At 43.6% G+C, this 23,984-nt stretch overlaps 1 protein-coding gene across 2 annotated transcripts in view; it reads right to left on the minus strand.

Moving 5' to 3' along the window:
• The window catches only part of AK5 (adenylate kinase 5), a 198,933-nt gene that overhangs the window by 36,010 nt on the left and 138,939 nt on the right, over positions 1–23,984 (minus strand). For both annotated transcript variants that reach the window (XM_059689152.1, XM_059689151.1), the window contains exons 9-10: positions 11,649–11,691; positions 7,455–7,499 (exon numbers count right to left, since the gene is read on the minus strand). In XM_059689152.1, coding sequence (XP_059545135.1) covers positions 7,455–7,499; positions 11,649–11,691 — 88 coding nt within the window. The remainder of the gene's footprint in view (positions 1–7,454; positions 7,500–11,648; positions 11,692–23,984) is intronic.

Genomic DNA, 23,984 nt, shown 5'->3' on the forward strand with positions numbered 1-23,984 from the left:
AGGGATAGAGAGTGAGAAACACTGATGAGAGAGAAACATCGATCAGCTGCCTCCTGCATGCCCCCCACTGGGGATGTGCCCGCAACCCAGGTAGATGCCCTTGACCGGAATCGAACCTGGGACCCTTCAGGCCGCAGGCTGACGCTCTATCCACTGAGCCAAACCGGTTAGGACTCCACTTTCCTGTTTAATGGACTTAGGACGTAATGGCTGGAGCACCAGCAGCTATTTTAGGATATGCAGTGACTCTGGAGAAGCCACATAGAAAAGGAATAAAATAGTTCCTTATTTTTGACAATGGGTGTTTATTTACCCCAACTGAGTTTGGGAAACTTGGGGACATCACTTTATCTGAGCTTCATCACGTTGCATTTCAATCCATTCATCCACCCACCACCCACTCATTCATTCATTCTAATTATATGGAATGTCTACTGAGTGCTAAGTTTCTCACTGCTTAGCATTCTCTTGCTTTTTCAACAACATGTGTTGGAAGGAGGGGCAGTCTCAGGGCTTGCCTCAACAGCTCCACCAAGACCAAGCTGAGGACTTGCAAGAAAACAAGACTGTATTCTACATGCTGCTCTGCCCATGCCAGTTCCCCATGCATTTACTACAAGAGTTAGTCCAAGCAGGAAACTATGCCATTGCACTAAGTAGGTTCCTTCCATTTTAACCCGAGGTCATTCAGCTGGTGTGGATGGATGAGTGTGTGGCCCTAACGCAGTGATCAACTTTCTGGTAGAAGGCATTTGTCAAAGCATGGGAGCACCAGGAGGGACGTCTTTAGTCAGTGCCCCTGACAATACAAGAAAAAATACCAACTGGGTCACAGGAACCTGTCATGCTAAAGCCTTGATCACCTGTTGGCTGGTTTAAATATATTTTATTTACAGTTAATAAGATGCCCCAAGACTCTTATTTCTGGAGCTTGGAGCAAAATGAGAGGGAAACACTTTGGAATGCTACATTTAAAATTATTTTAAAAAATTGATTTTTAGGGAGAGAGGGAGAGAAAGGGAGAGAGTCGGCTGCCTCCTCCACGCCCCCTACTGGGATCAAGCCCACAACCCGGGCATGTACATGTGCCCTGACCAGGAACCGAACCAGCGAGGAGGACACCCAATCACCTGAGCCAATGGACCAGGGTGGGAAGGCTACTGTTTGGAAGCTAAAACAGTCACTGTCCCCTGAACCGCTGGCTTGTTATCCTGCTTCATTCCTCAAGGCTAGATACGGTTCCTACAGTAAAACCCAGGTTGCTGTGTTGTAAACTGCAGGATTGTGTTACAGGAGAAAGTGCAGCCTTCAGACAGGCTTACGCTCAAGGCCCAGGAGACACTTCCTCACTTCCACTCGCCCTGATCCCAGCCAACCATTCTGCTCCAGGTGAAACCCCTCTTAGCGTCAGCCCCTTAGGGAGTGTTTAATTTTAACAAAGGACAGCAGAAACAGATACAGGAACTCAGCCACCCTCTTCACCTCTGTTATAGCTCCCCCAGCTTACAGGTGCCCTATCCTCATTCCAAACACCGCTCATCCCCCTTTCTCAGGATCCTCTCTTTCTTTTAAAAAATTTATTATTATTATTATTATTATTATTATTATTATTATTATTATTATAAGTTGTTGTTAATCCTCACCGAAGACATATTTTCTATTAGTGTTTAGAGAGAGTGGAAGGGAGGAAGGGGAAGAGAAACATGGACGTGAGAGAGGCACGTTGATTGGTTGCCTCCTGCACATGCCTTGGCCAGGGCTAGGGATCAAACCTGCAACCCAGGCACATGCCCTTGACCTGAAATCGAACCCAAGACCCCTTGGTGCACAGGGCGATGCTCTCACCACTGAGCCATGCCGACCAGGGCAGGATCCTCTCTTATTGGTTGTCTCCCCTCACTTAGCATATAACAGTTATGTTAGCTAATGCTTGTTGAATATTTACTGAGAGCACTGATGTGTTAACTCATTTCATCCTCACATCCTCACATCCTCACCCCTGTGACCCAGGTACTACCATTCTTCCACATTACAGGCGAGAAAACTGAGGAACAGTGGGCAATGTTCACAGGAAAGGCACCCATGATATGTCTTCTCAGTAAAGATGCAGTGCACATATTCTGAAATCAGTGTGTGTTGGGAGGGGGTTCAGAAATGGTTCAGATATTTTTATGGATTCAAATCGTTTCCTGTCCTGAGGTTAATGTAGAATTTCACATAATTGGAAGAGACATGGCTGGGGCATGCAGAGGTCTGTTTTATTGATGTTCATTGGATGTCTTATTATTTTGTTTTTATTTTCAGACATCACTAGTTAGTTATACAGGAAAGCAAAGGAAAGTAGAAAATGGAGGCACATATTCAAATTATTATGGCAAACTCTTCCCTCACCCACTATACTCCCACAAAGTCACCTACATTTTGGTCTCTTTACTACGTATCTCCATACACTTTTAGAGCATCGGCCTTGAAGTCTGAGCAACTTGAAAGCAAGCAAGCCATTTCTTCAAGAAAAAGAAAAAAACTGGCAGCATTTGTTGCTAATGAGAAAATCCCAGTCTTCAAGCCCCGATCTATCACTTACCAGTGAATTATTTAACTCTCTGTCTTACTTGAACAATTAGGATAGCGGTAAGACTCCATGGAGTGGATACAAGCACTAAATAAGATATAAAGTGCCCTGGCCAGTTTGACTCAGTGGATAGAGCATCAGCCCACAGACTGAAGGTTCCTGGGTTTGATTCCAGTCAAGGGCATGTACTTCGGTTGCAGGCTCGATCCCCAGTCCTGGTCTGGGCGTGTACAGGAGGCAACCAATGTGTCTCTCTCACATCGACGCTTCTCTCTCTGACTCTCCCCCTTTCTTCCACTCTCTAAAAGTCAATGGAAAAATATCCTCGGGTAAGAATTAACAACAAAAAAAGAAATAAAGTATTATATATAGTGCATGGTGTGTGCTAGTGTTTAATAAACATTGGCTTCTATTAAAGCTGCATCAAGTTAAAACAATCAGATTTATTTTTTATTTTCTTCCCGAGTCGTTTTTATTTTTATTTATTTAGTTTTAAATATATTTTATTGACTTTTTACTGAGAGGAAGGGAGAGGGATAAAGAGTTAGAAACATCGAGAGAGAAACATCGATCAGCTGCCTACTGAACACCCTCTACTGGGGATGTGCCCGCAACCAAGGTACATGCCCTTGACCGAAACTGAACCTGGGATCCTTCAGTCCGCAGGCTGATGCTCTATCCACTGAGCCAAACCAGTTAGGGCTCGTTTTTATTTTTTAATTTAACCAAACACGTGAGTCAATTCCACAAAAAAAAAAAAAAATTCAACCTGAGCCCCAAGAAAATACTCTCTAAAAATTAGACTTATTCATTGAAATACTAAGTTTTGAACAAAAATTCTCATTGCTCCAGTTTTTCTCCAGGGAATAAACGGGAATACTTGCTCAGTGGTTAAAAATGCACAGAATAACACAAAAATACTGTACAAGTACCTCTCAAAGCTTACTACTTAAAAGCAGCTTATCAGCACCAATGCCAAGGTACACAAGGCCATCTGTGTCCCCGACACATTGAAATCCAAGCCATTGAACGATGACTTGATCATTATGCCATTAGCATCGCACCTCATCTGTAAAGTCAGATCATTTTCCAAATTGAAGCACTACTACCAAGGCTTTGAAGAGGAATAATGGGAATTCAGGTGATAGGCAGGCTATGAAAAGCAGACAAGGGAAAAAGAAGCCGTAATAGATAGTGATCAAGAGATTAAAAAAAAAAAAAAAGGAGAAATGTTCCAGAAAAAGTTGTGAAAGACTCTGGGAGCCTATTAGTGGGATATAATGAGGGTATTTTTACATTTTCCAGATAATTTTTCATTTCCAGTGATGACCACGTCCCTGTCTTACAGATTGGCATAGTTCTCTATCTTGTGTGAACAACCAAAGCCCATCAGACCTTTTCCAAACCTTTTGATCACCAGGCTCTATCCTGTGACATCCCTTATCTGTGCTTTGGAAGGTGTGTCTATAAACAGCAACTGAGCTGCTTTCTTCCTGAACACAGAGGTAATATTCACAAAACATTCAAAGGGCCAGCGAGGTCCATCCGTGCCACCTTTCGGCCACTTTCCCAGAACATTTCCCTCCACTCAGGTGACCGTCAGAGTTATTGCCTACATCCATCTGTAAGTATTTTGCAAATGAGCAAAAAAATAGCACCAGCTTAGGGCGAGAGGTGGTGGAAGGAGGGAGTTGATGTTGCTTGTTCTCAGCGAGGGGGTAGCAACTCCATGGCGTAAGGAGCATCTGATGAGGCTCATAATTAACCTGAAAACCCTCCTGCCACAAACAGCTACTGCAGCAGCCTGCTTGTCCGTTCCATTCCAGGAATTCCAATTGCTGTTTCGGTTGTTATGGAAACTGACCACACTGCTTCTTAAAGAATTCATTATTCCAACAAATATTTGTTGTTCTAGTCATTATGGGGCATCTAAATGAGCGATGCAGACATGAGGGACGGAGGAGCTCAGGGGTGGAAGGCTGGTGATTAGAGAAGACTTCACAGGGAGTTAGGACTCAAACCCCTCCTGGGGCATGATTAGTTAGGGGAGAAGACAGTGCAAGTAAAAAGACTGGCAAAAGCGAGAAACATTCAGATAATAATGATGCAGGAGGGGTTGGAGCTGAAGACTTGGGGTGCAGTGGGAAAGGGGAAAGACACATTGAGGCCAGTAGGGAGAGGGCTTTGAAGGACAGCCTAAGGAGTCTAGACCTTTCTGTGGATAAAAGGGAACTAATAAAAGGGCTCGAATAAAGGGAACTTTGAAACCAGGGGAGAGTGCCTTAAGAACATTCATTTTATCTTATGACTAACAGTGAGGATGTCACCCTACCCTCTGCTAATACTACATAACACTATAGCTCCACTGTGGTTCTGGTAGAGACCAAGATAATAATTTAAAAACTAAAAAAAAACCCAGCCATCTTCTCATCTAGACAAAACCACACTTGTTTCACTGACATCAACTGACTCTTGTTTATGAAAACTCATCAAAACTGCTCTATATGACATCCTGAGTATTTTCACGAGCTCAAATTGACCTGCAATAATAACACAGCCCCCAAACATCATTCTGCCATCTGACGAGAAGTGTTTGGAACCAAAGCCTTAATTTTCAAGCAGAGCTCAGTAAGTACCCTAGAAGAACTATTATTTTTCCTCAGATCACAGTGGCTTTGTACCTTTTACTGCCCACACAATAAGCTGAAATATTTTTTTTTACTAGAATAGTGACTGGCCATTAAGTTGACATACTGGAGAGGTTGTTTGGATAGAAGAAAAGCCTTTTGCTCAGAGCAGCAGTTCTGAGTGTGATCTGTAGACCTTCTGGGATCTCAAGCTTTGTCTGACGCCAAAGATTTTACATTGTGCTATTTGACCTAAAGGGCACAGGATTGAGGGACAGGGGAGCTGAAATCTTTAGTTATCCTAGACAGATAGAAGTGATGTTTGAAAATACATTTCAAAATTCAATGGTGAGTGCTAAACAATGGGTACATATGAAATAATATTCATGTTAGAGACAGTAACAACAACCACAAAATATGCAGTATTATTTTTAGAAGCCTTTTCTGCACTGTATTTTTAAAAATGCAGATGTCTAAAGGATCATTCCTTGGATTCCTGAGCACCAAGTTTAAAGGGGCTCTCCTCATCCTAATTTGGCCCCTAAGATAAAAGCTAAACAGAAAGTATAATTTATTGCATCTTGGCCTTGATGCCAAGAGAACTGAGTAAAGTTTATGGGGAAAGGAAAATTTTCTTTGAAAATATGATGTGTTTCTCTTTGGTAAGGAGTAGAAATAATGCACTTTTACTTTCTGGAAAGAATGCAAAATAAGTTTGGCAAGAATCCATCCAGATCCCAAGGTCAAGTCAACTAGAGGCAAGTAAGTCAGCTATAGAACCCAGGTTGGGCTCAAGAATTGTTGCTGCTTAGCACATGTTCTTTTGGCTGGAATTCTTCCCTTCTCTCACTCCCCATAAATCCCTTCAATCATCCCATCTCTTCCTTCAGTTCTTTGCTTAAATGTCACCTCCAAGAGAAACCTTCCCTAATTACCCTGTATAAACTAAAAACCCTGCTGGGGTCTAACCCCAGCAGGTCCAGGGGTTCCCAAAGGTGTGGACGGAGTCGGCGAAGAAGGAATGACACGGAGACAGTGTTCAGTTGATCAGCAGCCTAGCCAGGATCTCTAGCCAGGATCTCGAGCCAAGTTCTGGTCTGGATCTCCAGCGAAGTTCTGTGTCCATGTTCTCTTGCTAGGTTCTCCAGCCAGGTTCTCCAGGTTCTCCAGCCAGGTTCTGTAGCCATGTTCCCTTGCTAGGTTCTCCAGCCAGGTTCTGCCCAGGTTCTCCAGCCAGGTTCAGTCACCAGGTTCTAGTCAGGTTCTCTTGCCATGTTCTATCCAGATTCTGTAGCCAGGTTCTGTCTCTAGGTTCTTCAACCAGGTTCTCTCACTAGGTTCTGTCTCTAGGTTCTGTGGCCAGCTTCTGTCCAGGATCTTTTGCCATGATCTCTCCAGTGAAGTTCTTCTGTCTCTAGGTTCTGTGTAGGTTCTGTGTCTAGGTTCTGTGTCTAGGTTGTGTGTCCTGTTGGTACATCTGTATTTATACCAGTTGATTCCAATCCTATCAATCTCTATTCCAAAGGTTAGGGCGTTTCTTATCTCCATTACAGGGAGTAAAGATTATGTAGCTTAAGCATGATTGTTCGTAGTTATAAGTGATTAATTACCGGCCTGGCACTTAGTTAAGGGGTTTTATTCCCTCCCTAACTTCAGGGGAAAATCCCTACCTGGGGAAACAACCTTTCTCAGAGAGGTGACCTTGGTTAAAACACATAGTGCCAAGAAGGTGAGCAAACATATTAAGAACAGTATGTCATATATGCCAGGTCCCTTGAAACAGCAAGGATGGACGGCTCCCGGCAAAACCCAATCCTACCCCAAACCCCCCATGTAAGTTTTTCTATTTCAGCTCTTTGTAGCCTTTCTAATTTTGTGATAAAACTTTGATTGGTTCTTCTTTTTCATCTAAGATGGAAGCTCTGAGATCCCTGTTCATTGCCCAGCATGGGTCCAACACCCAGTAAGGATTTGGCGGGTGACTGAATGTGGGAGACAGTCCAAGGTAACAACCCACAGAAATGAGTGCTGAAGTGGGAGGGCCCATTGAGAACCCTCCGTTGTCTGTGCTGAAACGATACAAATCCAAACGCAATAAAAAACTGTGCAAATGAATTCAGCAATCCGAAAGCCTCTGGGTGTTATCTTAACTAAAAAGGAGGCAAGACTTCAGAGGGTGAGAAATGAATAGCCTTGTCCCCTACCAAGTTGTTATTATTAGCAGTTGCATTAGAAAATTGAGGGCTGTTACTCACCAATCATGAAAATAATTTTACACTTCCTCAAATCTTCCATGAAACCTTTAAAGTAAGAATAATTGAAGTTATTGGCAGGAAGTACTGTATTGAAACCCTGGTTTTGCTCATGTTACGTAAAAACCAAAATCTTGTAGTTTTACTTGATAAGAAGCTTGAAGATGAGTCAGTGTGTTAATAGTCCATAATGAAATGGCACCAGTGACCATTATGGCCTATTCCTAGACCCAAGTAACATATTTTCATTTAAACACAAATGATCACCTTTAGGTAGTGAAACTAATAAGCCATTAAATAACATTAATCACAAATAAAGATAATTTTTAAGAAATTACTTAAAAATTTCTTAAGTGTCTCAGTTGTGAGTTACTTCATATTTTTAAACATTTACTAATCTCTCTTTGATAAAGAGAGTCTGGAAGACAATAGTTTACAAATAGTTCCTATGGACAAAAAAATAATGCTATTTTCCATTTAAGGTAGTGATATAAAATTTATTTTAAAAATAAATGCATATAAATAATAATAGTGAGTCAATTTAGTGAAAAGTATTATGTAAATAACATATGGCATAATAAGTAGTATGGAGATAAAGCAAAAATCACAAAGGTGACAAGTGAAGACTGAATTTTGGGAACCACTGCTTTAAGGCAAAGGTATGATTAGACATCTTGGCAAAGTGGGATACCCTCTAGAGTTTGTGGATCCCTAACAGATGCTCAGTTGTCACATGCTGTAGTAGGCAGCCAGGAGGGATGGGTAGACAAGAGCTCCATTTTTTATCCTGCTGTCACCTGACTTGATTTAGGCAAATGACTTCTTTTCCTTGCACCTCAGTTTCCCCATTTGTAAAATAAAGGTGTTGGACCCAATGGTCTCAAATTGGTTCAAATACCCATGATCTGTGGTCCCTGTAAATGAATAGGCCACATGAGGAAATGACCCCCTTTGTCCCTGGGCCTTGATTATGACGCTGTATGTTTAAGACATCTTCCTAAAGTAAACCAAAATCCTAAGACCGCGGGTGAGAGTGAGGTCCCCTGAAGAGGTGGCCACAACCAAAAACTTGAACTGGGAATGGCTCTGGGAGCTCCAGTCTCAAGGCTCAGAAAATGCCAGTGGTTACTGCTTGAGTCTGGAAGCAGGGGTGCCTCAAATTCGAAATATGTTTAGAGTGAGGATCTGAGGGTAGAGAAAACAGCAGTCCTACCCACGACTGCTTCAGAGAGGAGCAGGGACAAATACTGCACCTTTGCTTAAGGCCATCAGGCTTCATTTATGAAGATTAGACTTTACATGCAATCAGGAGTTGAACCTGTTACCGCGTGGTGAGAGTTAGCAGGCCGCTTACTCAACTGTGCCAGGGCAGGGGCAGCCTTCTGCCTTGGACCTGGAGCTTTGGGGCAGGCCGAGAAGGTGTGGGCTTGTTCAGGATGCGGTGAAGTTCAGAACGGGATACAGTAGAAGCCACTTTGGGAGACACTGCTCTGACCTACAGGCCCTCCTGGGCAAATGGGGATGGCAAAAGCTCAAAACGCAGGCCTTAGGAGAGTCAGAGGAACTCACCATGCTCAAGTCCTTCTCCGACTGGCTAATTTCTGAGCAGCTTGGTCTCACACCCGTGGGGGTGGGAGTGGGGATGGCAGGCTGATTCCACAAACAAGAACTTCCAGAAAGGTTTCTTTGTATGCTTAGGCAAAGACCGGGCAGAGATTCTAAACCAGTGGGTGGGTGTGGACGATGGTACCAAGAGTTAACATTCAAAGTCTTGTTTTCAGAGCACCAGGCTAGACAAACAAAACAACATGGAAGCTAAATCCTTCCCTCAGCTGGACAGATGTGGCTACAGATAGAGTAGGGGAAGACAATTTTGAATACTTTATTATTCTTGCTAACCCTATTGCTAAGGGAGATACTTTACAAATTGCAAGATACATTGACTAGACAGTAATATATTGCAATGTAGGATACTGTGATTTGTTCCACTTCATGAAAAATTTGCATGCAGTTGGAGCTCCAGGCCCCTGAGGTGTGTGGGTTCCTGGAGCAGCCAGCCCTCTCAGTGGGGAGAGCCTGGAGAGTGGGGCAGGATGGAGTCAGCCCTGGGCTCCTAGTCTAGGTGGAGCTCCAGGATCTTTTCCTGGTTCAGAAATAACTGCTTTTGCTCATCCTATGGGTGTGAGTTGACTAAAGTGACAGGTAGAATGTAATTACCTGGAGAGAGAGAAGGTTTTTAACTCCCATCTTGGTGACAAAATTACAAGTTTTACACTTTAAATAAACTAAGAGCACTCTGATTTATACTTCATGCCTTATGTAGATGCTCAGTACTTTGGAAAGTTAGGTCGTTTTTCTGAGTTATAAAACTTTTAGTGGAATTGGGGTAATTCATCTATATACTCAATTCTACCTTTTTGCAGGAATCCATTATGAGCTGAGTGAAAGGCCTAACAACAGAGGGGGGGATGGGAGAGAGAGAGAGAGAGAGAGAGAGAGAGAGAGAGAGAGAGAGAGAGAGAGAGAGAAAGATATTGGACATGAAGAATTGGGTTGGGGATAGAAGGGAAACAAGGTAGGGGAGAAAGAGCTGGAAGCAGAGGAAAAAGTGAATTTGGAGTCTTTGAAGTAATTTCTTTTTTATACTGAAGGATGATTTTTGTTGTTGTTCTTTTTAATCAGAGATGCCCCAGTCTCTTCACAGAGTAGCCCATGGAGACTGGCAGAGTCGTATGTAATCTGGAGCTTTCTATTCAAGGCAAAAACACATCGGTGCTCTTCACCTGTGGGACCAGAGGGTCATCTCACGTCCTCTGGACTTCCAGCTAACTTTATGAAGCTGAGCATCTTTTAATTTATTTGCAATCTAGGAAAGTGGCTCTGGTTATTATTATTTTTGGTATATGTATCCTATTACAGTTTTTAAAAATAGTTATTTTTTAAAATTAATAATGGTACATTCATGTAATGTAGTCATTACAAATTAGGGTTATAGAGAGTTTTGAATGACATGGGAACATGCTTATGATATGCACAAAAATTGGAGGTAATATTTGTATATACATGTGTATTCTCAACTCTGTGAAAATAGGTATATAAACAACACTCTGGAATAAAATGTACTAGAAATGTTAACCATGATTACTCACAGTCCATAAGGTTTTAGATGATTCTAAATTTCTACTTTAAAAAGTTTTCCATAATGAATGTGTTAATTTTATAACCAGGAAAAAAGGGCAACTTTATTAGGCAATCAATCAATCCCTATCCAGGTGGGTCTGAGCTCATTATTTGCACTTGACTCATGTTTATGTGCCTTTCCCCATGAATCCCCATGAATCCCCGTGATGCCATTTGGTGACTGAGATTTTCACATACTGCTCTTGCCATTATCAAATGACACTTTATCACCTCATGCTCATGGATCAGCGCAGGATTAGAGTTGGGGCTATTTAGAAAGCTAACTCACTTGTATGTATTCATAGTCAATACAAACATATTTCCATGGACTATAATGATGACATTTATTACAGAGTGACAATGTTAGGAGGTATTTTACTTAGGGCAAGCATGAACCTTATCTGTTTTGAACAATCTCAAGTTCAGATAATGTAATCTATTTTCAGTTTCATGTGTACCTAATTGTGGTTGGATTTTTTTTTATTTTTATTTTTATTTTAGTTTTTGCAAGACTTTGAACGACAAAAATTATAAAGCAGTATCATTTGGGTGTTTCTTAGGCTGCATCCAATGATACACTGCAGAATAGTAACTACTATCCAGAAAAAGGACTTGTGTTTTCAAAAACTGAAGAACGCTTTATTAAGGTTCGCTAGCTCTCTCTGCTGCAGGACTTGCGGGAGCCTTGCTGTGCTGTTCTATATGCGACTCTTCCGAAGGCGATTGAGTGTTAGCGTTTCCCAAACATATTTTCCCAGAGCATCCTCTTCTCACTGAGTGTCTCGGGGCTGGAGGAATGTGCTCTGGGCTGGAGGAAGTGCATCTCTTAGGCATCCCTTTGCTTCGTCACATGGACCCGGAGGGGAGAGATGCACAGAGTTCCCCTCTTACCTGTGTTCTCTGGCTAAGGGAAAAGTACATGTTGCTGGTAGTTTATTATCTCTTTGCTGGTGATTAATAAAAAAGACACATTCTAAGCCACTCAAGTGACAAGTTTGCTCAGTAAAGAAAACTCACCTCCTGTGGGGTCCTCTCCAAATACATTTAACTGGTCATCACCCTGTTTATAGAAAAATAAAAATATTAGATGATAAGACTAACGGGTATTGTGTTAAACTTCTTCTTTTTGTGTGTGTATGTGTTAAACTTCTTGCCAGCATTAACATACTTAACCTTCCAAACAACTCTATGAGGGAGGCCTATTATGACCTACCTTTACAGATGAAGAAACTCAGAGTTTGAGAAGTTAACCTGTGCACGGCCACAGAGTGGCGAGGAACAAGCCCAGATCTCCTCAGAGTTTATGCTTGTTTCTTAACCTGTTCAATATCCTGCCTCATTTTCTTGGCGCATAACCTATTTGTGGTCAGAAAATCTGATTTCAAGAAGGCAAAACCTTCCAGGACCTGAAACTCAGATAGGGTAGTCACAGCTGTTTCACAAACAACTCTAACTTAAAGCTGGCCTTGGCCAACTTTCTGTAAAGGGCCAGGCAGTAAATGCTTTCAGCCTTGTGAGCCATATGGTCTCTGCAGCTATTAAATATGGACCAAACCTTGCCAATCTCTGAAAGTGAAGGCATGAAATAAGGCAAGTTGAGACGACCAGCTTTGATTGATGTCTGCCTTTTAAATTTCCATACTATTTTTTAATCAGACAGCTACTCCATTTTCCTTATAGAAGAACCCATGGTGATTGGAAAAAATCCTGAAAAAAAAATTATATAAAGGCATTTGGTGAGAGTTTTCGATCCCACCTATGTCTCCATCCATCCCATCTACCCACTTCCTCACCCTTTATGGGTAACCACTCATAGAAGTTTATTTTTTTTTTGTATCTTTCCAGATACACGGAAAAACTACTTTCAGATATCCATGGATACACTTAGCTATAAATACATAATCTTTATACCTCCACTTTGTACATAGAAAGAAGCATACCTATATTGTACATGCATATGTGTTTATGTTGACATACTAATCTATGCTGTTCTTCCCTTTGCTTTAAAAATATATTATTTTATTGATGGGAGAGGAAGAGAGAGATAGACACACAAATAATGGGAGTGAATCATTGATCAGCTGCCTCCTGCATGCCCCACACTAGGGATGGAGCCAGGAATCAAACTGCGACCTCCTCATTCATAGGTCAATGCTCAACCACTGAGCACACCGGCTGGGCTCCCCTTGCTTTTTTACATATCAACATTTCCCAGAGAACGTTCCATATTAGCACAGAATGTTCTCGGCTGTACAATATTCTATTGTATGGACGGTCCCATAGTTGTTCCTTTATGATGGACCATTGAATTGTTTTCAATCTTGGACTATTTTTGAAAAATCAGTATAATAAATAACTTTATATAGAAGTCATTTCATACACCTATAGCTGGAGGATAAATTCCCAGAGGAGGGGCTGTGCAACCAAAGAGGAAATGTATTTATAATTGTGATAGATTTTGCTAAATTGCTCTTGCTACTGAGGTTGTGCCATTTTGCAGGGACAGCCTCAGCCCCTGATTTGCTTTGATGCAGGACTCAGTTAAATGAGGTTGCCTGGTTGCATTAATGCTCCCTTGAAAGAGCTTTGTCTGAGAACAGAGCCTTGCCTTCCTCTTTTAGAACACCTGCCTTCAGGGCAGCTCTCCTGCCTGTCTTCTTAGATTTGCCTGTGTATCCAGAGCGGTTCCAGGTGGACAAGAGTATGTAATGGAGTGGCCATTTAGGGACACATCTGCATTAATTAACTCCCTTCTCTGAGTAGGAAAAGACTTCGGTTATTCCTCGGGAGCCTCCCTCCTCCCATCCCTTTCCCCCACTTCTCTTGTTGAAATCATTGCACTTTGGAGCTGGAGTATAGGTCAATCATCGGAAATCCAACCCTACGATCCGCCTCTCCCATTTTACAGATGAGGAAAAGATGGTTAGCGAGGTCATGTCATGTCATGGTCATGTCATCGGGTCTTTAGCGATGCCATGGTTGGGATGGGAACCACATGTCTCACCATGTAGCAAGGCTCCTAGAAATTTAGTCCCATCAGTTTAGCTACCACAATGGACCTGTTAGTGTCCTGCGCTCACCTGGCTGGTACAACCATCTCCCAGCTGCTGCTAAGGGCTCACCGGAGCCTGGCCCCTTCCTCAGGCTGGGTGACTCTGGTACAAGTTGTGCCTCAGTGTTCCCCTCAAGATCAGGCTGACCCCAGCAGCAGACCAGCGGGGACCACATCTTTGCTCAGCTACTACCCCTGCCCGAGCCTAAGAGCACTCCCTAATAACACACCTGCAAGAATCCCCAGCTGAGGCTTTGCTTCTAGGGACCTCTTTGAAGCCATTCACGCCTGCCTTCAATGCAGCTACATAGAAAGAGGCCTAATAGCCTTTGCTGGAAAAGGACTGTTCCATCAGACTCAGCTTATTGCTTGTAAACAGCTACTGAATCTATTCAGGTAATGTTAAGAGGAAGCCACTGAGTCCTGCCCCTCCCTGTTAAATATTATTGTTAAGTTATCAGACTCACACCCACCGGACAGGCTAAACTGTAATCTTTCGTGTGCCTGGTTATCATGTTTTCCGAGTTTGAGGAGGAGGAGGGTTAATCTCAATCTATAAAACAATGCGCCATGTTTAAATGGCCTATCAGACCTCTATTTGGCTGCTTGAGTCTGACCTGTTTTTATCCACAGCCTTCTATGCTGTTGGCCCAAATGCTTTAAATCAGCCCTAGTTTTATTTCTATGAATGCATTGATCGTGAACAGGTTTCTGGAGCGTAGACACAACTGTCATCGGCTCTACGCCAGAAATGTGACACACGGCGTTGACTGACACGAAAGCCCAGGTGAATGGGATGTTTGACTGGAGGCTGTTATTTTCTAGTGACGCTCAGAATAAACCTCATGATTCCAATGTGACTCTTTTGTAAATAAAACTATTCTGGCATCACACACACACACACACACACACACACACACACACACACACCAACAACCAATGAAAAGCAAAAGATGCTCTACAGCCCCTGGAGGCTCTTTCTGTTCCAATGCTAGGTGTATTCTGCATGAAAGGCATTGATTTTGGAATGTCAATTATATAAGGAGCAAACGGTTATATACGCTTATTCCAAAAATAGCTGGCAAGGTGTTTACATCCAGTTGCATTGTAGCTGCCTCTTCAGCGAGGTGTATTTTGGAAAAACACAACTCACTGATGACCAAGTGCCACCCTGTGTGCCTGTGGGTGCTTCTTTGTGTCACAGCCATTTACTGTGTTGCTGCTACATCCAGTCAGCACGTTGTCACCTGTCAGTCTGAATTGTGGGGTCAGGCTCAGTGACTACAACGAGACATTGATGACTTGGGAGGCATGATGCAGGCTACATATCTGAACAAACTGACAAAGAGGGATAATACAAATATAGGCACAGATTTTATGTAAGTGCCACTTATGACTCATAAGCCAGGAGCCAAGGCAGCCAGCAATGATGTGATTAATACTGGTGAGGGTGGGACAGCTACAGCCAGACCACACACACACACACACACACACACACACACACACACACACACTCAGGAGGCCACATCTTCTGTGCTACATATGTGATGATAGTTGGTGATTGATGGGTGAAAAACGAGAATCCTGCTGAAGTGCCATATTTAGAGCCTCACGATGGGGTTCGGGGTTCATGGGGAAACGGGATTTGGGTTACTGCTTTGTTTTGGTCTCTGTCCCTTCGTCTCCAGTCAAGCCAGAGCCACACGGAGAGCAAAGGCTCCTCGCATCCAGCTCTATTTCCCTGGCGGATGTGGAGGCAAGAAGCTGCCTTTGCAAGGCTGGATAGTGGTGCTATTTTTAGAAAGAACGTTAGTAGGTGTGTGTGTTTTCCTTTGGGATCAGAGCTCTAGCATCACCGTGAAGTGCAGGAGGACAGAGTGCGGTGAGCGACTATGTGGCACAAGTATAATGAACGCCCGTGGTGCCATCTGGAGGCAGGGCATGTGGCGAAACCGCTGCAAGGAACTGTCAGGAAGATACTAAGACCACCCTCCGTACAGGATTTATGGCTTAAACCAGCAGAGACCAGCTAGATCCGACATGGAGACTCATGTCACCTAAGGGTAACCACTAGCATTATTGTACGCTCATTGCAATAAACAGAAAGCGCATAGAACAGCGGTTCTCAACCTGTGGGTCGTGACCCCTTTGGGGGTCGCCTAAGACCATCGGAAAACATGTAAATAATTACATATTGTTTTGTGATTAATCAGTATACTTTAATTATGTTCAATTTGTAACAATGAAATTGGGGGTCACCACAACATGAGGAACTGTATTAAAGGGTCGCGGCATTAGCAAGGTTGAGAACCACTGTCATAGAAGGGCACAAAATGACTGTAGGAGCTCCTCTGAGAAATCTCCACCCCTTTCCCGGAAGGTGCTGATTACTCCTCCCCCTCATTGAATACCCTACCCCCCAGTTAGATGAACCTCAACCAAGGAAGCAAGTTTCACTAGAGGGGAGCTGCTGTGTGTGAAGTAGCCCATTCTCGGCCTCAGTGCTTCACTAATAAACGCACTTTCCCTTTAACCTCCATGCTGGCTCATGTTTGAATTCGTTCCTCTTGCGAAGCCAGAGCCCTCCGTGGGCCCTGGGCCCTCGAGCCCCGGAACCCTGGCAGCCTGCCTCAATATGAATGGAGGCAAAGTGGGCTCACTTGCTAAGAGAGGGAAGGAAGTTGGATCCTAGCGGTTTGAAAGAGCAGTTCTCAGGTTTTGCTGGTGAGCTGTTAATGAAGTTTTGAAATTTCTTGGCTCATCAGGAAAACGGAAACATAACTACATTTTATCAGCAGGGAGAAGGGAGCCTGGTCCTTGGGAAATGTTCTGAGTGTTTACAGTTCTCACTAAAGCCTGTTTTCATTTAAAGCAATGGGCAATTTGAAAAAAAAAGTATGGGAAGTGGTATATAATTTACTTATACCCAAGAATTTATTTTACAACAAGTACCATTTCTCTTTCACTGAAGTGTACACCATTAGAGGTCTGCTTGCTGTGGAAGTTCTTGTATAATCGAGTAAACAGGGAGGAAAAATATAGGGGATGCTAGGCGAACCTTCTCTCAGTCTTATTAAATTGCAGGTTCTCTAAATGAACTGCGCTAAATAGTGGTTCACAGTTCTCTAGGAGGAATGGTATTTTTCTTCTTTTATGTATGAAGTGAATGTATACATGAAAAAGTAATTTAAATGTTCATGTCTCTAATAAGGAATTAAAAAAATATTTATATTTTCATATTTTTTTAAAGTATGTTTTTATTGATTTTAGAGAGAGAGGAAGGGAGAGGGAGAGAGAGAAAAAACACACGCATTGATATGAGAGAGAAACATCCATTGGTTGCTTCCCATACACATCCCAACCTGGGTTTGAACCCACAACCTGAGTATGCACCCTGACCAGGAATCGAACCGGTGACCTTTCGGTGCATGGGATGATGCTCAGCCAACTGAACCACAGCCAGGGCTCTAATAAGGGATTTTAAAGAAAACAGTTTTTCCCGATGTTTTCCTATTAATTCCTGTTTCCACCTCACTGCTGAGGAGTGTGTGAAAAACACCTTGGTCTCCTCTTCTATGTCAAATGGGGCACTGTTGTCAAGCAGGGCTTTGTCAGGCTGGTGGGGTGAAGCAAGGGACGAAGTTCCCATTCTGATTGTGTCTCCTTTAAAGTGAATGTTAGCCATAGAGCCACACTGGACTAGAGTCTTACCAAGGAGAGTTGTTTGGCTTCTACCTCTTTGTATTCTGAGTCCCTGTAAAACAGGAAAGCTTAGCTTCAACCATTGGGACCTACAGAGCTTATTGGCCTGTTTCTAGCAGTTTTAATAGGTTCTATGAAAATACAGACTCCTTATGACATATTCTGGGCAAAATGGAAAATCAGGTTAATTAATAGAGTAAAACACACTAGATGTATGTTTATGTGTTTTTCAGAAAGAGACACATCACCCAGAGGAGACAGCCATGGTTCCACCATCTCTCTTTAAAAAGGAAGTAGGCTTGGGGCAAGGTAGGTCTGGAAGGAGTGAGCAGGCGGAGGGCTCGCAGGACTCTGACATCTCCTCCTAATGCCTCTTCCTTCTGACTTCTTTGCTCATCACGGGTGTACCTCCATGCTCTCTTTGCAGCCTGAAGCACGTTCCCCCACCATCAATGAGAAATTCACTTGTTTAAAAAAACATCCAAATGCTGGCATTGTCCAGAAAAATTTAACAGGTTTATATATAACTAGAGGCTTGGTGCATGAAATTCATGCACTCAGGGTGGGGTGGGGGGTGGGTCCCTCAGCCAGACCTGTGCCCTCTCACAGTCTGGGAGTCCTTGGGGAATGTCCGACTGATGGCTTAGAGCTGGCCTAAGCCGTCAGTCAGACATTCTTAGTGCTGCCACAGAGGTGGAAGAGGCTCACCAGCTGTTAGCCTGGCTTCTGGCTGAGCGGCACCCCCTGTGGGAGCGCACAACAACCAGGGGGAAGCTCCTGTGTTGAGCGTCTGCCCCCTGGTGGTCAGTGTGTGTCATGGCGACTGGTTGTTCTGCCGTTTGGTCAATTTGCATATTAACCTTTTATTATATAGGATTGTTATGAATTTGAGCTGCTGAAACTTGCTCACAGAAACATTCTGACTTGCATTAATGCTTTATGTCCCTGCATTTATATTAAAAAATTCCCACAAAATGAAAACAAAAAATCTGCCAATACCTGATTTCTGTCACCTATATTCCACTTGCAATCATATACTTAGTTACCTTTTGATCCTATGAGGGAAAACATCCAATGTTCAGCACTGCCAATAACAGGAAAACGAGATTTTTTGTTAAAAAAATGTAATGTTTCCCATCATAGTGGGTTCTTAAGCACATTTCCACGTATGTGGTGTGCTAGCTGGATGCCTTTTGCCATAATTGTTACTTGTTTGGCATGGATAGCACACAGGTTGGTGTCTTCAAAGAGGCCAACCTGATAGGCCTCACTTGCCTCCTGCAAAGCACCATAGGCTGTGCCCTGGAAGCGCAGATCTGGATTGATGTCCTGAGCAATTTCTCTCACCAGCCGCTGCAAGGGAAGTTTGTTAAATCAGAAGTTCAGTGGACTTCTGTTAATGTCTAATTTCACAGAGCACTGTGGTGGCAGGCCTGTAACAATGAGGTTTCTTAACCTCTCCCCCTCCAGTAGAGGGCGCACTGTCGTGATTGGTTTTTGTAGCCAGTTACTACCCCCCTCATTCTCCCCCCCCCCCCTGATTTGCACAAGCCCTGGTGTAAAGTCCTCCTTACGTAACCCCCTTCTCCTTTGGCTGGGGCTTGGTGAGCTAGAGGCAACGCTGGCTTTGGGGAGTGACAATTCTGAAGTATTTTTAACTTATCACTATCATACACTATCATAGATGCAACAGACAGCTCTCCAAGGGCCACTCCTCGATTTCCAGTCAAGCTCTGATCTTTCCCCCCTGCTCTTGCTTTCATTATTCTCCAACTGGAATGTCTGCATTCAATTCCCTGAGGTTCTACCTGCTAGCATCTAGCAGGTAGCACTGACTGAGGAGTGGGACAGCGTTAGTTAGTGGCCATGGGTCACAGAGCAAAGGAGGAACTGAAAGGGACTCCCAGGTTGGAACTGTGAATCAAAGGGGCAGGCCAAAAGAAGTGTTCTTCTCACCAGAAACAATCCGTAGACATGAGATGAGGGGGCTTTTAAATAGAGTCTGAAGACTCAGGAAGGGCTCACGATATGAAAGATTGGTGAGCAGTGACTATCTACAGCTGCTAGCTGCAGGTTTTATAAAGGTCATGCAGCTTTGCCCAAGCTAGTTAAGATACTAGTAAACTCCATGAGATAAATGAATGGATTAATTTTCTCAGAACGTGACCTGTTTTATCTGGCCTCTGGATCCCGGCCCATCCTGTCTGCCCAGGCTGGAATGCCTTCTCCTTTGCTCTGTTCGTTTACATTCTGCTCTCCTCCTGGCTGCGTGCGAGTCCAGGCAACGTTGGGTGTTCTCACAGAGGGCGGGTCCGCGTGAAAACTGGCAATCTGACAGTTCTCAGGAAGGATGCCTTGTTGTTGCTTCTCTTACTTTTCCATTATAAACTATGATTATTTATCTTCATGATTATAAGGGAATGGACTGGCTATTCTTGGGGGGGAAAGGGGTGAGGGGGATGCGGGAAGAGACTGGACAAAAATCGTGCACCTATGGATGAGGACAGTGGGTGGGGAGTGAGGGAGGAGGGTGGGGTGAGAACTGGGTGGAGGGGAGTTATGGGGGGAAAAAAGAGCAACAAATGAAATAATCTGAACAATAAAGATTTAATTAATAAAAAAATGTAAAAAAAATTGGGTAAGAAATTACCATATGAAATTGGTTAAGGACACATACTTCCAGTTATAAGATAAGTAAGTGTTGGGGATGAACAGCATGGTGACTCTTAACCACATAGTGTACAGAATATTTGACAGCTGCCAAGAGAGTAGCTCTTAAAAGCTCTCATCACAAGAAAAGAAATGTATAATGGTGTGATAGTGATGTTAACTCGACTTACGGTGATTATTTCACAATATATACAAATATCAAATCATGTTGTACACCTTAAACAAATATACCGTTATGTCAATTCTATTGCATTAAAAAAGAAATTACCATATGAGAACTCGGTGGTCCATAAATAATTATATTATGCTGAAAACACCCTTTGCCACTGAACATTAGCTTCACAAAAGCACACATGTGTTGTCAGCATTGGCCTTCCCAAGGTGTTTTCCCTGCTCCGATTCCACTCACTGCCCAGCCGCAGGCCCTGTACCCACAGGTGGACAGAGGGATGCTCATTGTTGTGATTGTGGTCAAGAAACCCCATGATGGAGGAAGAAAATCCTTCACTTTACAAGAAGGGAAACTGAGGCCCGAGGAACGGTGTGTGTGACACAATCATCCCATGTCATACCTCTGGCATGTGAGAGAGCTGATACCTGAAATCAGGGAGTCTGACTCCAAAGACTCTGAGCCTTTCCCTACCCATGAATGAACAAATGAGGAAGCTGGGTATTATTTTCTATGCAGGGTATGTTAGCACATATTTTGGGACAGTTGCTATTTGGCACATGTCCAAACAAGTCCACCTTTAAATTAATCTGGTCCCAGAGAGCTATGGCATGTTCTTTAGACATCAATGATTTTACTTGTGCAGTGTTTTACACAAGGGAGAATATTTCCATTTCTAACATCTGCAATGCAGTGTGGGGTGCTAGGAAAGGCACTGGACCCCTAGGAACTTGGTTTGAGTCCAAAATGCTATGTGTTTGCCCAGCCACGGTGGCTCAGTGGTTGAGCATCAACTTATGAACCAAAAGGTCCCGGTTCGAGTCCCGGTTAGGGCTTGATTCCCCCAAGGGGGCGCATGTAGGAGGCAACCAATCAATGATTCTCTCCCATCTTTGATATTTCTATCTCCCTCCTCCTCTCTGAAATCAGTTAAAAAATATATAAAAAGCAACAACAAACAAAACCAAAACCAAAGGCTGTGTGTTCTTGGTGATGTCAATGAAGCCTTCACGCAACACGCAGGGCCTGCTCTGCTTGGCCCTGGTCTGGGGGAGCGAACGGACATGGTCTGTGCTCACGAGCTTCATGTCTATTTGGGGAGATGGGTATTAATTACATAACCTTATAAGGAAATGAATATTAAACAGGAATTTACATCAAGTAAAGGGTTCTAGGAAAATTAAAATAGGAGCTCTGATGTACACAGGGGTTGGGGAGTAGGCTCTATGTTGGCCAAGTGGGGAAGGGAGGGGAGGGGAGGTGAAGAAAGACAAGCCTGTTCCTGGAAGAGCCCTCAGCTAATGCAAAAGCCCAAAGAAGGAGCAGCTCACACTCTGGAGAAGCTGTAGGCAGGTCAGTGAGTCTGGCTGGGCACAGGGAGTGGGAGAGCAGTACATGGAGGCCTCCTGCAGGGTCTTGGGGCCCAGGGAGGGCTCAGGTTGTATCCCAGGAGCATGGGAAGAAAGGCTTTAAGGGCTGTAAGTTGGAAAGTGACATGATCAGTTCTATGTTTTTATAAATATCACTCTAGATTCTGTGGAGCACGGATTGGAGGTGTCCCTTTGTCTAAAGTGGGCGTAACAATGCCACCCCAAAGGATCGAAAGTATTTTATAAACAGTAAATTGTACGAATAGTTATTATAAGTATACCTTTGTTTATTAGTATATAAAACAAGTTATTCTCCATGTCTTCAGAAAAGCCATGGCTCTTAAGATTATCAGGTAAGTTTGGGGTCAAATACAGTGTTAGAGCCCACCCACTATTCTCCCTAGTCTTCCGATCCGGTTCTGCTCTAGCACCTTAAAGAAAGAAATCTGAGTGGGCTCTGGCAGAACTGGATGTAAGCAAACATTCCCACAGAACATTCGGAGGTGAAACCTGAGGCTATATGTTCCTAACCATGGAGAACAAGGCCAGCCTTTTGCTCAACAAGGAGTGGGTGGACAGGACATGCTGGTCGAAATGCAAAGTCTTAGAAAAACCTTGGGGAAAACAACTCCTCAAATATGACTTTCTTCCCTTTTTTTTTTTTTATGAATGTTAAGCTCAAGAGCAACTACATGTTTCTTCATTTTTTTCACTTAATTGAGCAGTTGCCACGGCAACTCAAGAACAGACTCCTCATTGCCTTCAATGAACTGCAGATCCACATTTTCCATCTGCTGCAAGTTGCAGTGAGCTTTTAAGAAAGGTAATCTCGAGTTCTTGTTTTTCCCCTGCCTGACATCAGTATTCTCCATGGACTGTGAAGTGGCAGCACTTCGTTTTCATGAATGAGAAAAATATGTCCTGGGGACAGAGGGTTTGGAAATCTCATGAGGATTCAGACCCGTCAGCCAGTCAACAGCATTGAAACCCACGGTGCTGAGGAGGAGAGCAGAGAAGCCCAGGGAAGTGGGGGGGGGGGGGTCCCTTTCCTAGGAGCACACCACAATGTCAGCACTCCCGCCCTGCTAAAGAGCTCCCAAAGTCCGTCTTCTGAATTTAATCCTGGAAATAGGATGAAGGTCCTGAGGAACCACTGTCCCCGGACCTCCTCCTCTCTCTTCCCTCGTTGACCCTCGGCTTCTGCCCAGCCCCAGCCCCTATCATCTGTTCTTGCCTGAAGTATTAAAATATCCTCCTAACTCGCCTCCCTGAAACCAGTCTCTCCACTCAGTCCATTCTCCACATGGGTGGACCAGTATATGCCACCCATGCAGACCTGACCCTGCCTCCCTGCTCCGAGGCTGACACGGAATTTCCACCAGGGCTCAGGCAGAACCCCTCCTGCCTGGGCCAGTCCATCCCTCCAGGCGTATCTGGTCCTTGTCTGCACCCACAGTCCCACTGGCCGTCCCTCTAAGGCAGTGGTTCTCAATCTTCTGGCCCTTTAAATACAGTTCCTCATGTTGTGACCCAACCATAACATTATTTTCGTTGCTACTTCATAACTGTAATTTTGCTACAGTTATGAATCATAACAGTGGTTCTCAATCTTCTGGCCCTTTAAATACAGTTCCTCATGTTGTGACCCAACCATAACATTATTTTCGTTGCTACTTCATAACTGTAATTTTGTTACTGTTATGAATCATAATGTAAATATCTGATATGCAGGATGGTCTTAGGTGACCCCTGTGAAAGGGTCCTTCGACCGCCAAAGGGGTCACGACCCACAGGTTGAGAACCGCTGCTCTATGGGCACTGTATTTACAGCCATTATATTCAGACTATTATCTTTCCCTGGAATGACCTGTCTAGCTCCCTACAACTCCTCTTATTACAAGATCCATTTTAAGACTAAACTTAAGAGTTACTCCCATGGCCATAGCTGACTTGGCTCAGTGGATAAGCGTTGGCCTGTGGACTGAGGGGTCCTGGGTTTGATTCCGGCCAAGAGCACATGCCTGGCTTGCAGGCTTGATCACCAGTGGGGGGCGTGCAGGAGGCAGCCGATCAATGATTCTCTCTCATCATTGATGTTTCCATCTCTCTCTCCTCCCTTCCTCTCTGAAATCAAAAAAGAAATATATTAAAAAAAAAAAAGAGTTACTCCCATGTTCACAGACAATAGGGTGGTGGAGGCCTGAGGCAGGTGGTGGGGCGGCTATAAGGGGCCAATGGGAGAATAAAGGGGACATATGTAATACTTTCAACAATAAAAATTTAAAAACAACAAAAAAAGTTACTCTCCTTCCTCCCATTAGAATTAAATTCCCTCTCCAGTTTGCTCATAGAGCATGTTCTATTTCTGTGATAGTGCATCCCACATCATA

This window comes from Myotis daubentonii, chromosome 3 (genome assembly GCF_963259705.1).
Source record: "Myotis daubentonii chromosome 3, mMyoDau2.1, whole genome shotgun sequence".
In the NCBI taxonomy this organism is placed as follows: domain Eukaryota; kingdom Metazoa; phylum Chordata; class Mammalia; order Chiroptera; family Vespertilionidae; genus Myotis; species Myotis daubentonii.